Genomic DNA, 12,955 nt, shown 5'->3' on the forward strand with positions numbered 1-12,955 from the left:
CTCCTTGACTCTCTTTCTCCCTCTCTCTGTCTCTTTCCCTGTGTCTTCCTGCTGGCCCCTTCTCCACCTCCACCTCCCCTCCCCTACCGTCCCCTCTGTCCCCGTCCCTGTCCTCTCCTCCCGTTGGTCACAGGTGGGCTCCTTCTTCATGATCAACCTGTGCCTCGTTGTCATAGCGACCCAGTTCTCAGAGACCAAGCAGCGGGAGCACCGCCTGATGCTGGAGCAGCGGCAGCGCTACCTGTCCTCCAGCACGGTGGCCAGCTACGCCGAGCCCGGCGACTGCTATGAGGAGATCTTCCAGTACGTCTGCCACATCCTGCGCAAGGCCAAGCGTCGCACCCTGGGCCTCTACCAGGCCCTGCAGAGCCGGCGCCAGACCCTGGGCCCAGGGGCACCTGCCCCTGCCAGGCCCGGGCCCCACGCCAAGGACCCCAGGCACTGCAGTAAGTGGCCCTGACACGGTGGGTGGTGGGTGTGCCGCCACCTGGGGACTCACTGCTGCTGCTGGGTCCCACCTCCCCAGCCCGAGAGAGGTGTTCCAAGGCTCGGGCCGGGTCTTCATTTCAGGGTCAAGCATTTCCCCTGCGGCCAGGAGCTCCAGGCGCACCTGCCCGGGCCTCCGTTGCTCACCCCAGGGCTCAGCCCCAGCCCTGGGGGACTCCCCTGCGCACAGACCTGGGCCCTGCCCCGGGAGCCGAGCTGGGCAGAGGGGAACGTGATCTGGCCTCAGTCTTGTAGGTCCCCACCCACCAGCCTCCTGTAGCTGTCCCCAGCTACCATTGTGGCTGAGCTGTGAGTTCTGGCACCTGGCACCAAGGTCTGGCAAGGCAGGGACATGTGCCACCCTGTTCTGCCCCTGCTGGGGCCATGTCTCATGCCAAGTGCTGCCGGGTAGTTTGTGGGAAAGGGGCCCCTCACCTGAATCCTGAGAGCGGACACGGTCCCCAGAAGGCGGCAGGCTGGGAAATAGTACCCTGGTTTTCAGATGGGAAAAATAAAGTCCAAGGAGATGAGGGAGTCACTTCAGTGGCCCTGGGTGTCACCCAGTCACATGGAATGTTAGTTACCCGGGGCTTTGCTAAGTGTCCACCTCCAGCTGCGAACACCCCAGTCCCAGGAGGAGGCCAGCAGGGAGGGGAGGGCCCAGCTCTGTCCCCTTTCCTCCCAGCTGGGTGCTGAGCAGTTGGCAGGCCCTGGAACTGTCACCGGAGCAGCGGGGGAGGAGCGTGCCATGTGCTGTTCCCTGTGTGACCCTGACCATGGGGTGGGGTGGGGTGGGGTTAGCCGGCCTCGGCTCCTGGTGGCCATGAGGTCAGCACCCAGGCCCGGCCCTGGGAGGCCGGAGGCAGGCAGGAAAATGCTCCCTCGGAGCTGTGGCCCACCCCCCTGGGATGCCAGCCGCCCGGGTGTGGCCTTGGAGGAGGCTCCAGGTGGCCCGTGGGCTGGCCCAGCCTGCAGACAGGGGAGCTGGGGTCTGGGCAAGGCTGGCACCCGCCTGCTGGAGGACACGGGGAGGGCGTTTACCCCGAGGCCTTCCTGCCGCTGCCGCCCTCTCCCTGAGCTTTCGGGCAGGGGTTCCTTCTAGAGGGGCTGCGGCCGTGCCTGGGCCTGCAGACCTCCTCCCAGGGTGTCCAGGGCTAGGAAGGGCTTTGGCCTGCCCTCTGGAGCTGGGGTGGGTGGTGCTGGGCCCCTGGCTCCAGAGCCACGAAGCTGACCCAGGGCTCTGTCCAGGGTTGGGAAGCACTTGGAGGCAAGTGCGGAGACAAAGGGCAGCTGTCACGTGTCACAGGCTTCACTTTCCCTTCATTGTTGCCTTTTTTTCTTACAAGAGCAAAGCATGATTATTCTAGAAAAATAGAGAAAAACTTAATGAAGCGCCCAACCAGCCAGAGGGAGGCCTCTCTGCCACCTCTCCTCAGACCTGGGCACGGCCACAGGCCTCCAGTCCAGGCCCCAGGCTGCTCAGGTTCTCCTGGGGCATGAAGGGCCTGTGAGCTGTGGCCCCTGCAGCCCTTCCTGCCTGTCCCCACCCAGCCCTGACTCTCCTGGGTCCGGGTTTCCGGGGGCTTGCAGAGTGAGCCTGCCCCGCCCCAGGCTCCGTCTCCTCCCTCTCCGGGAGACACAGGTGGAGAGCTGAGGAACACCTCAGCCACCTTGGTTGTCCCCTCTCCACACAGACTCTTTCATAGTCACACCCAGTCCCCCAGGCTCTGTGACCAGGACCTGGGAGGGTCTGTTAAGTGACTGGCCCAGCCCCAAGGGCAGAAGTGACCAACAGCAGGGACACCTGCCCCAGGCCCATCGTGTGTCCGTGCAGGGACGCCCATGGCCTGCTGGTCTCTGCTTCCACCTGGCTCCAGACAGAGCCCAGAGAAGGGAACCGTCACCCCCAGGTGGGACAGGCTTGCTCCAGGCGGACCCTGTGCCCTGGTGGCCAGGCCTGGGGTGGGCACCGACACTGCCTCGTTTGCTTTGCAGAGCTGTGCCCGAGACACAGCGCCCTGGACCCCACGCCCCACACGCTGGTGCAGCCCATCTCTGCCATGCTGGCCTCCGACCCCACCAGCTGCCCGCACTGCCAGCATGGGGCGGGCCGGTGGTCCTCGGGTCCAGGCAGCACCAACTCGGGCCAGGAGGGCTCGGGCTCCGGTGGCTCCAGTGGCAGCGAGGCTGAAGCCGATGGGGACGGTCCCCGGAGCAGCGAGGATGGAGGCTCCTCGGGCCTAGGCAAAGAGGACGAGGAGGAGCAGGTGGGGGCAGTCCGGCTGTGTGGGGACGTGTGGCGGGAGACACGGGCCAAGCTGCGGGGCATCGTGGACAGCAAGTACTTCAATCGGGGCATCATGATGGCCATCCTGGTCAACACCGTCAGCATGGGCATCGAGCACCATGAGCAGGCCAGTGTGGGTGCCAGGTGTGGGTGGCAGGTGGGGAGGGCAGAAGGTGCCCAGCAGGGGCCCAGGTGGGCCGCCCCGTCTGTGCCTGTCTCCTGCTCCTAGCTGGAGGTGGCTTTGGTTCACCCCCAAGGGAGGGGGACGCTGGTGTCTGCTGCCCCAGTGACACTTCAAAGGACAGGGCTGTGCTCTGCACCCATGCCCCTGTCCACAGGCCACCTCTGGGGTGACAGCCTGGACAAGTCCTGGCTCCATTTGGAAAAAGACCAATTTTTGGCTCTTGCTGTCTGGCTGACCTCTGGGGGACAGGTCCCTTAGCCCGCACCCCAAACAAGAGGGCACCCCCCTTGGCAGCTGAGAATGCTGAGGCCCAGGAAGGGGAGTCACTGACCTGAGGTCCCCCAGCCAGCCAGAGGCACAGTCTGAGGCCACCTCCTCATGGAGCCCCCTTGGCCTCCTCATGGCCTTCCTTCTGTAAGACCTGCCCCCCCCCCCCCCCCCCCCCCCCCCCCCCCCCCGCTCAGTGGCTGCACCCCGTCACCAGCTCCCTGAGCACAGGCTCCATTCAATTTACTTAAATGCGGCCCCTGGGGCTGTCGCCGAGCTGCCTTGAGCTGCTGGTTGCCAGTCTTTCCAGCTTAATTAAGAAGGTCTCCAGGGAGGGCCGCGCAGCTGGAGTGACAGGCAGCGCCTCCCCTGTCCAGCCCAGCCTCCCTGGCCCAGAGGTCGGGTGGGGGGCAGTGCTCCTGGGAAAGGCCCCACCGGGGCAGCTGCCCGCCAGGGTGGGGCCGAGTGTCTGCACCCCTCTGCACCGTCCCTGGGCCACATCCCTGCCAGTGGGAGAGGCCCACGAGTTCATCCTCGGAATTTGGAGAACAGTTCATCCTTGGAACCGGCCAGGGAGGAAGTGCTGACACCCGGGAACAGGCAGATCACACAAGGCAGGGCTGTGGTTGGAGGTGGGCTTGGTGTGCCTGTGCCCTCCTAGGTGACACCACGGCTCCCTCTGCCCCCGAGCCTCAGCCTTGGGCTCAGTCAGGGTCCCTGACCAGTCTCCTCAGGGTCTTCTTGTCTGACCTCCCCCACCCCACCCCTGCTCCTTCTGCCACATCCTGCTGAGCAAAGTTCTTAGCCCGACTCGGGCGCTGCCTTGTTCCTCAGGACAACAGGTGTCTGAAGCCATCACCCGTCTGCCCAGGTCAGCAGGTGGGGGAGGCTGTGCTCAGGTGTAGGGTCCATGTGGGAAACAGGCGCCCTGGCTGCATATCCTCTCCGTCAAAGGGAGGCCAGCTACTCAGCCTCTGCTAAGTGCCAACCTCTGAGCCAGCCTGGTGTCCCTGAGTCCTCACAGCTGCCCTCCAAGTTGGGGTCCTGCCCCTCCCCCACACTTGGAAGGCGGTGCTCAGAAAGGCTAAATTCCTTAGGCAGGGCTTGGGTTCCAACCCTGGCTCTGCAGGGTGACCCTGGGTGAGCCACAGCACCCCACAGACCCCACAGCTGGAGCCTCCATCTTGGTGGCGCATGGGCCCCGTTACGTGGGTAACTACATTACGAAGCCTGGTGCACAGAGGTGCTTGAATCCCACAGGCCGGGAGTCTTGCAGGGAGCCCTGCACCGCAGCCCTGGGTGAGCACACCACCCACTATCTGGAGCCTCAGAAAGTTAATTAGCTAAGGAAAAAGCGAGGAGGAGGAAGCATTTTTAAAACGTTGTTTTTAAAGCCGCTCGGAGTGGCAGCCATTGTTCGGCTGCTCCATGCAGGGCCTGACCTGGCCGCTGGTATTTTTGCTCCTCTCCCTTGGCTCCCAGACAGTGCTTGGCGGGAAATAATCTGCCCCCAAGTTTATTTTGAGCAGTCCCCGCTGAGGTGGCGCCTGTAGAAAGAGCTGGCCTAGAGCTGAGGAGGGGGGGGGGAGGGCGGCTTCCGTGCATCCCCTGGCTGCCTCCTGCTCGCTGGTTCAGGTTCTCCTGGCCGTGGAGGCTGCTCCTTGCAGGGACTGGGCTGGAGGGGACAGGGGTCAGCATGTGTCTCAGGAAGTGGGAGGCGGTGCAGCCCCTGGAGAACCCTGGGAGGCAGGCGGACCCGGCGCATTCTGTGGCTGTGGCTGTGGCTGACCGTGGGTAGGAGGGTCAGGCAGTTGGATTCCTTCCCCATCATCTGATGTGACAGTGTCACAACTCTTCCTTGTGTGACGAGCCAGTCCTGTGGGGCAGGAAGGGTGCCTCAGACCCACTGGGCAGATGGGAGGGAAGGAAGTGGCTGGCTCCTGTGGCCTGGCGGCCGTGGGCAGAGCTGGGCCTGAGGTGCTGAGGACAGTGGTGGACAGTCACATTGGAGACGGGTCATGGGTCAGGAGCTGCTGCTCCCAGGACAGTGTGTCTCAGCTTCCCTCTCTTCTGGAACACCAGGGCCATAATTCTTCCCAAGCTGGGCAAGGCTGCCCCCCTGCAGCCTCGGCTGGCCCTAGGGTCTGAAGATGGTTAAGGTGGAGAAGAAAAAACAGAAGATTGTGCTGAAAGGGCAGGGAGCAGGGAGCCTCCCTGGGCTTCGGCTGACCCTGGCCAGGGCGCTGCACTCACGGCTCTGAGTCAGCAGTGGCTCAAGTCCTGCTCTGGCCTCCTGCTGCACCTCCTGTGAAGTCACTGCCAACCCAGGTCGAGGGCGACTCTGGGAGGAGGAGGATAGGGTGGCTCAGTGACTGGCAGTCTGGCCCTGTGGGGGCCTGAGAGAGAGGTACCAGCGTGGGCTGCAGACAGGAAAGGGTCCCGGGTGGGGGGATTGGAGGTGGATTCTGAGGGATGACTGTGAGTCCAGCCAGGGAGACACAGGCACAGGGACCAGGAGCACAGGCATCCCCCAAAGGGCCCTGAGTCCTTGAGGAGATGAGCCCAAGGTACAGGGCAGACGGCCCAGGGGCCAGGGTGGCGCTCACCCACAAAGGGCCTCGAAGCCAGCTTTATCTTTGGAGCAGTGGGGAGCCATGGAAGGCTCGTTGGCCTGGGAGTGACATGTCCGGGCTGAGCTGGAGCCTGTCAGAGAAGTGGGCAGGTGAAGGCCCCTGGGCTGTGGGGTGGGGCGGGGCTAAGGGAGAGGAAGCTTCAAGATCTGACTCCACCACTGCCTGGCCGTGACCCTGGCAGTCACTTCTCCTCCTTGAGCCTCAGGTTTCCTTCCTGTAAAATGGGGGCAGTATAAGGTGGTTCAGTTTAGACAAGAGGATGCAACCTGGCTTGCGGGAAGCTGCACGGATCGCAGTGGCCATTATCATCAAGGGGCTGCGCTGGGCTGCAGGGGCTCCTGGCCAGCTGAGAGGCCTCTGCCCACGCTCATATCTACCCTGCAGAAGTGACCAGGGGTGGGGCAGCCTGGGGCCACCAAGCTTGGCATCTAAGCAGGAGGTGCTGGCCCCTGCCCCCACCTGGAACCTCTGTCAGCTCTTCCACTGGGTGGGCGGAGCCATCTCCAGTGGCCCCTCCACTGTCTGCCTCTCTCCCGAGTCTCTCTCTGTCCATCTCTGCCTCCCTTCCTGCACCACCCCCTTGACATCTCCCCGCTGGGTGTCTAGTCATCAGTCTATCTCCTCCAGCCTGCCTCTCCGGGATGAGTGTGCTCCACAGTGATGGATGGTCCATTAGACAGATTCACAGGTGTGCGCCGCCGAGAAACAGCTGCTGCAGGGGCGGAGGGAGGGGAGCCGGTGACCTTTCCGGGAGCCGCGCTCCTGGCAGGGTTTGCAGAAGCTCTTGTGGCGTGTGTGGCCGGAACCTTGACGGTGGCCCTGGGCTGTCCGCGTCCTGACTTTCCGTCTCCAGGTCGTGGTCTGGGCGGGCTGGGAAACGGGCGGCTCACACCGGCATCCGAGCCCTCCCAGAGGCCGGTCTCTGGGCCTCTCTCACCTGTGGGACCGTTTTTTGTGAGTCAGATGTGATCACAGATGCACAGGGCCTCTCCTTTTGCCTGGGCTGAGAGGAGCCGGCAGTTCTACTAGATCCCAGGCCTGTGCGGGGGCTGCCAGGCTGCTTTTCTTTCTTTCTTTTTCTTTTTTTTTTTTTTTTTTGTTTCCTTCTCTTTTTAACCCACATGGAACAAAGCCGGGCCTCTGAGGGTCCCTGTTGCTCCATGGAGGAGCTGGACTGGTGGACGGAGATGGCCTGCCGTGGTCCTCGGCTCCTCCTCCCTGCTGCCCTTGCTCTGGGCACCTTCGTTTCCCCCTGTCACGGGCTCTCTTCTCAGCTTTTAGGTCTCTGCCGAGATGTCACTTGCTCCAGAAACCCTCCCGGCCCCACTGACTCTCGTTCCCCCAAACTGCACTCAGCTCCCTGGTTTTTGCGGGAGCTGTGGCTTGTGGCGTGTAGGGATTTGCACTTGCGTGTGAGCGTGTCCGCTGCCGTAGCACAAGCCCAGCACGTTAGGGGCCCTCAGTACAGAATGCTCTAGGAAGGAACAAGGGGATCGGGTGGTGTGCTGTGATGTGACAGTAGCTTCAAGTCTGACTTGGACCAGTGCCCGGCCTTGCCATGTTCTCGCTGGGTGGCTCTGAGCAAGTCAGTCCACACTGCCCAACCTCAGTTTCTCATTATAAAACAGAAGTGTCAGCTGTCCAGGGAGTCAGTAGTTGAGCTGGGGTTGAGCTCGGCGAGGGGCCCATGATCAGGGCCAAACAAATGGTCCCTCCCTTCTCCAGAATCCAGGCAGGAACCGTCTGGTGCCATGGTGAGCACAAACCAGACCTTTCGCCGGGTCCCAGGGGGACCATGGAGGGGAGAGAGGGACCTGGGCCTTGCATGGCCTTTATCAAGGGGCTTGAAATGAATGAGGTCATGCATTGGGGACTGAACTCAGGGGCCCTCAACCACTGAGCCACATCCCCAGCCCTGTTATATATTTTATTTAGAGACTCACTGAGTTGCTTAGGGCCTCACTGCGTTGCTGCGGCTGGCTTTGAACTCGCCATCCTCCTGCCCCAGCCTCCCGAGCTGCTGGGATGACAGATGTGCACCACCGCTGCCGGCTTAACCCCTGGTTTACAGACAGGGAAACGAAGGCTCAGAAGTGGGCTGCACAGCCACTTAGCGTCCAACCAAGGGAACCCGTCCCTTGCCCCAAGTCATGGCCGACAGCAGGGTCTCTTTCAATGGTGCCGTTTTCTAGTTATCACCTGCTGCTAACAAGCATGAGGCCAAAGATCCAGGGGCAGGAGAAGGTCTGCATCTGGAGGGGGTCATGGGAAGCTGGTGTCCGTTTGGCCAGTTCCTTGACCTCCTTGGGTCTTAGTGTCCTCCTCTGAGAGTGGGTGCATGGGCTGGAAGCCTCCATGATGGTGGTTCTGCGAAGGGCTGTGTCTGGCCTGCTGGGGTCACGCATCCCCCACCGCTGTGCCCCCACAGCCCGAGGAGCTGACCAACATCTTGGAGATCTGCAACGTGGTCTTCACCAGCATGTTCGCCCTGGAGATGATCCTGAAGCTGGCCGCCTTCGGGCTCTTTGATTACCTGCGGAACCCCTACAACATCTTCGACAGCATCATCGTCATCATCAGGTACCCCTCCCCCACCTCCTGCTCTGCAGCAGGGCAGGGGACAGTGTGCAGATCCAGCCAGTGCACAGGTGATGAAGGAAGCCAACCACTTGGAGGCCGTCATCCAAATATTTTTTTTTAAATTCTTGATTTAGCAATATATATGCTTCTGGATTAATGCATTAAATAACAAGATGTAGCGGCAGGCCCGTGACTACCGTCACTCTAAAGGAGGGATGCACGTAACAAACAGAAATTTTCCACCCACTGTCATGTAACATAAAGATATCTGTTATTTTGATTGCCCCAAAAGTCCTCGGGACTGCTAATCCTCTGTGATTTGCCGTTTACATTTGTAATCAGAGGAAGTTATGGAGTTTTTAGATTTTAGCCATGACTTCCTGGTGGGGGGTCCCTGGAGCCGCAGCCAGCACGTTACCTTTGGGTGGATGAATTAGTGGATGAGTGAAAGCTCTCTGTCTCTCTGTCCTCCCGACCTGGCCTCTCCTTCCTCCTCTCTCGGCCTCCCTCTGGCCCTGCGCCCCTGCTGGCTGGCCACAGCATCTGGGAGATCGTGGGGCAGGCGGACGGCGGGCTGTCAGTGCTGCGCACCTTCCGGCTGCTGCGGGTGCTGAAGCTGGTGCGCTTCATGCCCACGCTGCGGCGCCAGCTCGTGGTGCTCATGAAGACCATGGACAACGTGGCCACCTTCTGCATGCTGCTCATGCTCTTCATCTTCATCTTCAGGTGAGCCCTGCCCACCCGGGACCCCACCTACAGGGCCAGCCAGGGCTGTGGGCAGGAGCATGGGGGAGTACATTCCTGTGGCTCTGGGCAGGTTCTTCCCAGGGAGCCTCAGTATTCTCCTCTGGAAAATGGGACCAACATTGTCACCCGTCCCCACCTCCCCACCTTACTGTGTTGCCTGAGACCAAACCAGATGGGAAGGCAGAGCGTGGTGGATGGGAACCCTTGAGCTGCCCTCTTCCTCCCTTCCTCCCCCAGCATCCTCGGGATGCACATCTTTGGCTGCAAATTCAGCCTCCGCACGGATACGGGAGACACGGTTCCTGACAGGAAGAACTTTGACTCCCTGCTCTGGGCCATTGTCACAGTGTTCCAGGTGGGTGCACTTCAGGGGAGGGGATCCTGGGCAGCAGACCACCTGGGATGGGGTGGGGCTGAGGTTGCCAGTGCCCATCCCTCCTGGTAGACAGAGGTGGCCCTGAGGGACCTCAGGACTGACTCGTCTCTCCCTCAACAGATCCTCACCCAGGAGGACTGGAACGTCGTCCTCTACAATGGCATGGCCTCCACCTCCCCCTGGGCCTCCCTTTACTTTGTCGCTCTCATGACCTTCGGCAACTATGTCCTCTTCAACTTGCTGGTGGCCATCCTGGTGGAGGGTTTCCAGGCCGAGGTGACCACAGCCCTGGGGGAGGAAGCGCCCCCAGCAGGGCCCGCGAGACTCTAGGCAGGGGAGAGGGAGCCTGGGTGGTGGGGGGCTGTGTCATATCCTCAGAGGAGGGCTGCCCACGAGGCAGGGAGCCTCCGTCCCAGGAGGGACGCAGCTGGGGCCTGCGTCTGGGATTCCTGTTTCTCCCCCGAGGGTGAAGGACTAGGTCTTCCCATCTCTGAGGTTCTAAAGCCCTGAGACCTGGAATTCTGGATCCTGCTCCCTCCATTTTCCAATTCTTTGGAATACGTGCAGTCGGGCAGGCGGGGGATTGTGGCCTAGATCCCCATTAGCTTCTACTTCCCCTTTCTGAGCCTCACTTTTCCCATCTGTAAAAGGAGAGTGGAAACACCCATTGGCAAACCCAAGAGGGAAGGAGGGCGGGAAGGAGGGGAGTTGCCCTGCATGCTGACCGGCGCCCGCCTCCCAGGGGGATGCCAACCGCTCCTACTCAGATGAGGACCAGAGCTCATCCAACATGGAAGAGTATGACAAGTTCCAGGAGGCCCTGGACAGCAGCGGAGGTAAACAGGCCTCCACTCGTCACCTGGGGGCCAGGAGCCTTCACTGGAGACCCAGGTGGGCCCAGGGCACAGCATCTGCTCCCCTGGACCCCAGGCTCAGAGAGTGCTAATTCTCTGTGTTTGTTTTTTGTGTTACTAACTGAAAGAAATGCTGACTCTCCAAAAGAGGACATTTGTGGACCTCTGGGGTCCCGCCACAGGGCTAACTGCAGCCCACCCCCTTCCCTTCCCACAGTCTCTTGGGTAGAGCTGTGGGGCCTTCCGATGTGGCTGGGCTGTGGTCCTGGCTGGTAACATGAGGCAGCTTGAGCCAAGCCACTTCAACCCAAGCCCTGGCTTCTGGGTAGCCCCGGCAGACTGCCTGCTTCCTGCAGTGGGCCAGGGAGCCAGGCTCCCTTCCCTTCGTACTGGGTGAAGGTCCAGGCTGGTCTGATCCCAGAGCCCTGGAGGCAGGGTGCAGGGGAGGCACACTGGATGAGGTGCAACCTGGAAGGCTTCCTGGTAGAGGAGTCTCCTCATAAAGTACTCCACTTCTGTTATGTCCACACCCTTTCCTTTCCTTTGTCTTGTTTCCTTTGCTCTTGTTCTGTTCTGTCTTCCATCTGTCCCTCTCTCTGTCTCCCTCTTGCTTCTCCAGATCCCAAGCTCTGCCCAATCCCCTTGACCCCCAATGGGCACCTGGACCCTAGTCTCCCATTGGGCGGATACCTAGGTCCTGCTGGGGCTGTGGGCCCTGCATCCCACCTCTCGCTGCAGCCAGACCCCATGCTGGTGGCCCTGGACTCCCGCAAGAGCAGCATCATGTCCCTGGGGCGGATGAGCTATGATCAGCGCTCCCTGGTGAGTCCTGTGGGTGGGGGCTCCGTCCAGAAGGGCCTCCCCCACTGGGATGTGGGTTGAAGGACCCCAGAGCCAGGTGCCTGCAACCTCAGCCTCACACTTGGGTGCACAGGCTTAGGACAGGGATTGCCCCAAGCCAGGCAGGACCATGTCTGTCACATTCCTGGGTGCCCAGTGCCTGAGCAGGACCTGGCAACAGGAATGACTGGGGTCAGGCACACAGAACTGGGTTTCATCTTGGTAGCAAATGTGTAGGGTCAAGAATTTGGGGTCAGGCAGACTAGAGCTGGAATCTGGCCTCTGTCACCTCTGAGCTGTGTGTCCTTGAGCAAATTACCACTCTTCTCAGCCCTGGTTTCCTTTCCTGTAAAATAGGAAGGTGGCCATAACTTGCTCTAGTTTCTCAAGGGAACAGGTAGCAGGGAGGGATTAGACCTCCAGGGGGACTTGTCCACGTGGGTGGGATGAGAGGCAGAGCAGGCAGAAGAGCCCCTAACCCATTCGGTCACCTGCTAGCCAGGCCGGGACCCTCTTAGAGCCACAGTGGGGCTTGCAGGAGGCCTCACATCACGGGTGTGCGCGACGACGCTGACCCGAGCCCTGGCTCCCCCACAGTCCAGCGCCCGGAGCTCCTACTATGGACCTTGGGGCCGCAGCGGGGCCTGGGCCAGCCGTCGCTCCAGCTGGAACAGCCTCAAGCACAAGCCGCCCTCGGCTGAGCACGAGTCCCTGCTCTTGGCGGAGCACAGTGGCCCTCGGGCCTGCGAGGGCGCCCGGGAGGAGGGGCCTCCGCGCGCTGCGCAGCTGCATGCCCCGCACGCCCACCACGTGCACCATGGGCCCCATCTGGCTCACCGTCATCGCCACCACCGCCGGACGCTGTCCCTCGACACCCGGGACTCGGTGGACCTGACCGAGCTCGTGCCCGCCATGGGCCTCCACCCCAGGGCCACCTGGAGGGCGGCGGGCATGGCCCCCGGGCACGAGGACTGCAACGGCAGGATGCCCAATATCGCCAAGGACGTCTTCACCAAGATGGACAACCGCCGGGATCGCGGGGAGGACGAGGAGGAGATCGACTACGTAAGTGGGGATCCCTCCGGGAACCAGGAAGAGCGCGGTGCGAGCAGAGGTGGGCTCGAGGGGGCGGGCCCGGGGGCGTGGCCAGAGCGGTGGGGCTTAAAACTGTGGCCCGAGGGGCGGGGCCAGAAATGAGGGGGTCTCCCCCGGGGAAGTGCTCCCCGCCGCCTGGGGTGGGGGGGTTCCGAGATCGCCCAGTGCCCAGTTGGCCCGATGACCGGGTGGGCAGAGATAGGTCGCTCTGCGCGGTGCTGACCCTCCCGCGCCTGGTCCTCCTCTCGCCAGACTCTGTGTTTCCGCGTCCGCAAGATGATCGATGTCTACAAGCCTGACTGGTGCGAGGTCCGCGAGGACTGGTCGGTCTACCTCTTCTCCCCGGAGAACAGGTGGGCGGGCCCGGCCTGGGGTGGGAGTTAGAGTAGGGGTAAGGTGTGGAGGGAAAGCTCTCTGCCAAGCTGGGCAAGGCCATACCCCAGAGGCGGGGGCGGCAGGACAGGGGGTTTCCTGAGCATTTCCTGTAGCCCAGGCCAGTTCTGTGCTGGCATCCTGTTGGGCAGATTCTCTAAAGGTCCGGGGTACACGCATGAAGGGAGCATCAGAAGGCTTCCTGGAGGAGGAGGCTGGGCTTTGTAGGCAGAT

General features: G+C 61.9%; 1 protein-coding gene across 1 annotated transcript in view; it reads left to right on the forward strand.

The window, feature by feature from the left end:
• LOC308631405 (voltage-dependent T-type calcium channel subunit alpha-1I-like) overlaps window positions 1–12,955 on the forward strand; it is a gene marked incomplete at its 3' end in the record, with an annotated part of 180,846 nt that overhangs the window by 140,368 nt on the left and 27,523 nt on the right. The window contains 10 exon segments of the mRNA XM_081262609.1: window positions 134–446; window positions 2,482–2,900; window positions 8,286–8,437; window positions 8,978–9,163; window positions 9,422–9,539; window positions 9,681–9,836; window positions 10,303–10,396; window positions 11,034–11,236; window positions 11,852–12,319; window positions 12,602–12,702. Of these exon segments, the coding sequence (XP_081118735.1) occupies window positions 134–446; window positions 2,482–2,900; window positions 8,286–8,437; window positions 8,978–9,163; window positions 9,422–9,539; window positions 9,681–9,836; window positions 10,303–10,396; window positions 11,034–11,236; window positions 11,852–12,319; window positions 12,602–12,702 (2,210 nt within the window).

Source organism: Spermophilus citellus (genome assembly GCF_964194105.1).
Source record: "Spermophilus citellus genome assembly, chromosome: 12".
In the NCBI taxonomy this organism is placed as follows: domain Eukaryota; kingdom Metazoa; phylum Chordata; class Mammalia; order Rodentia; family Sciuridae; genus Spermophilus; species Spermophilus citellus.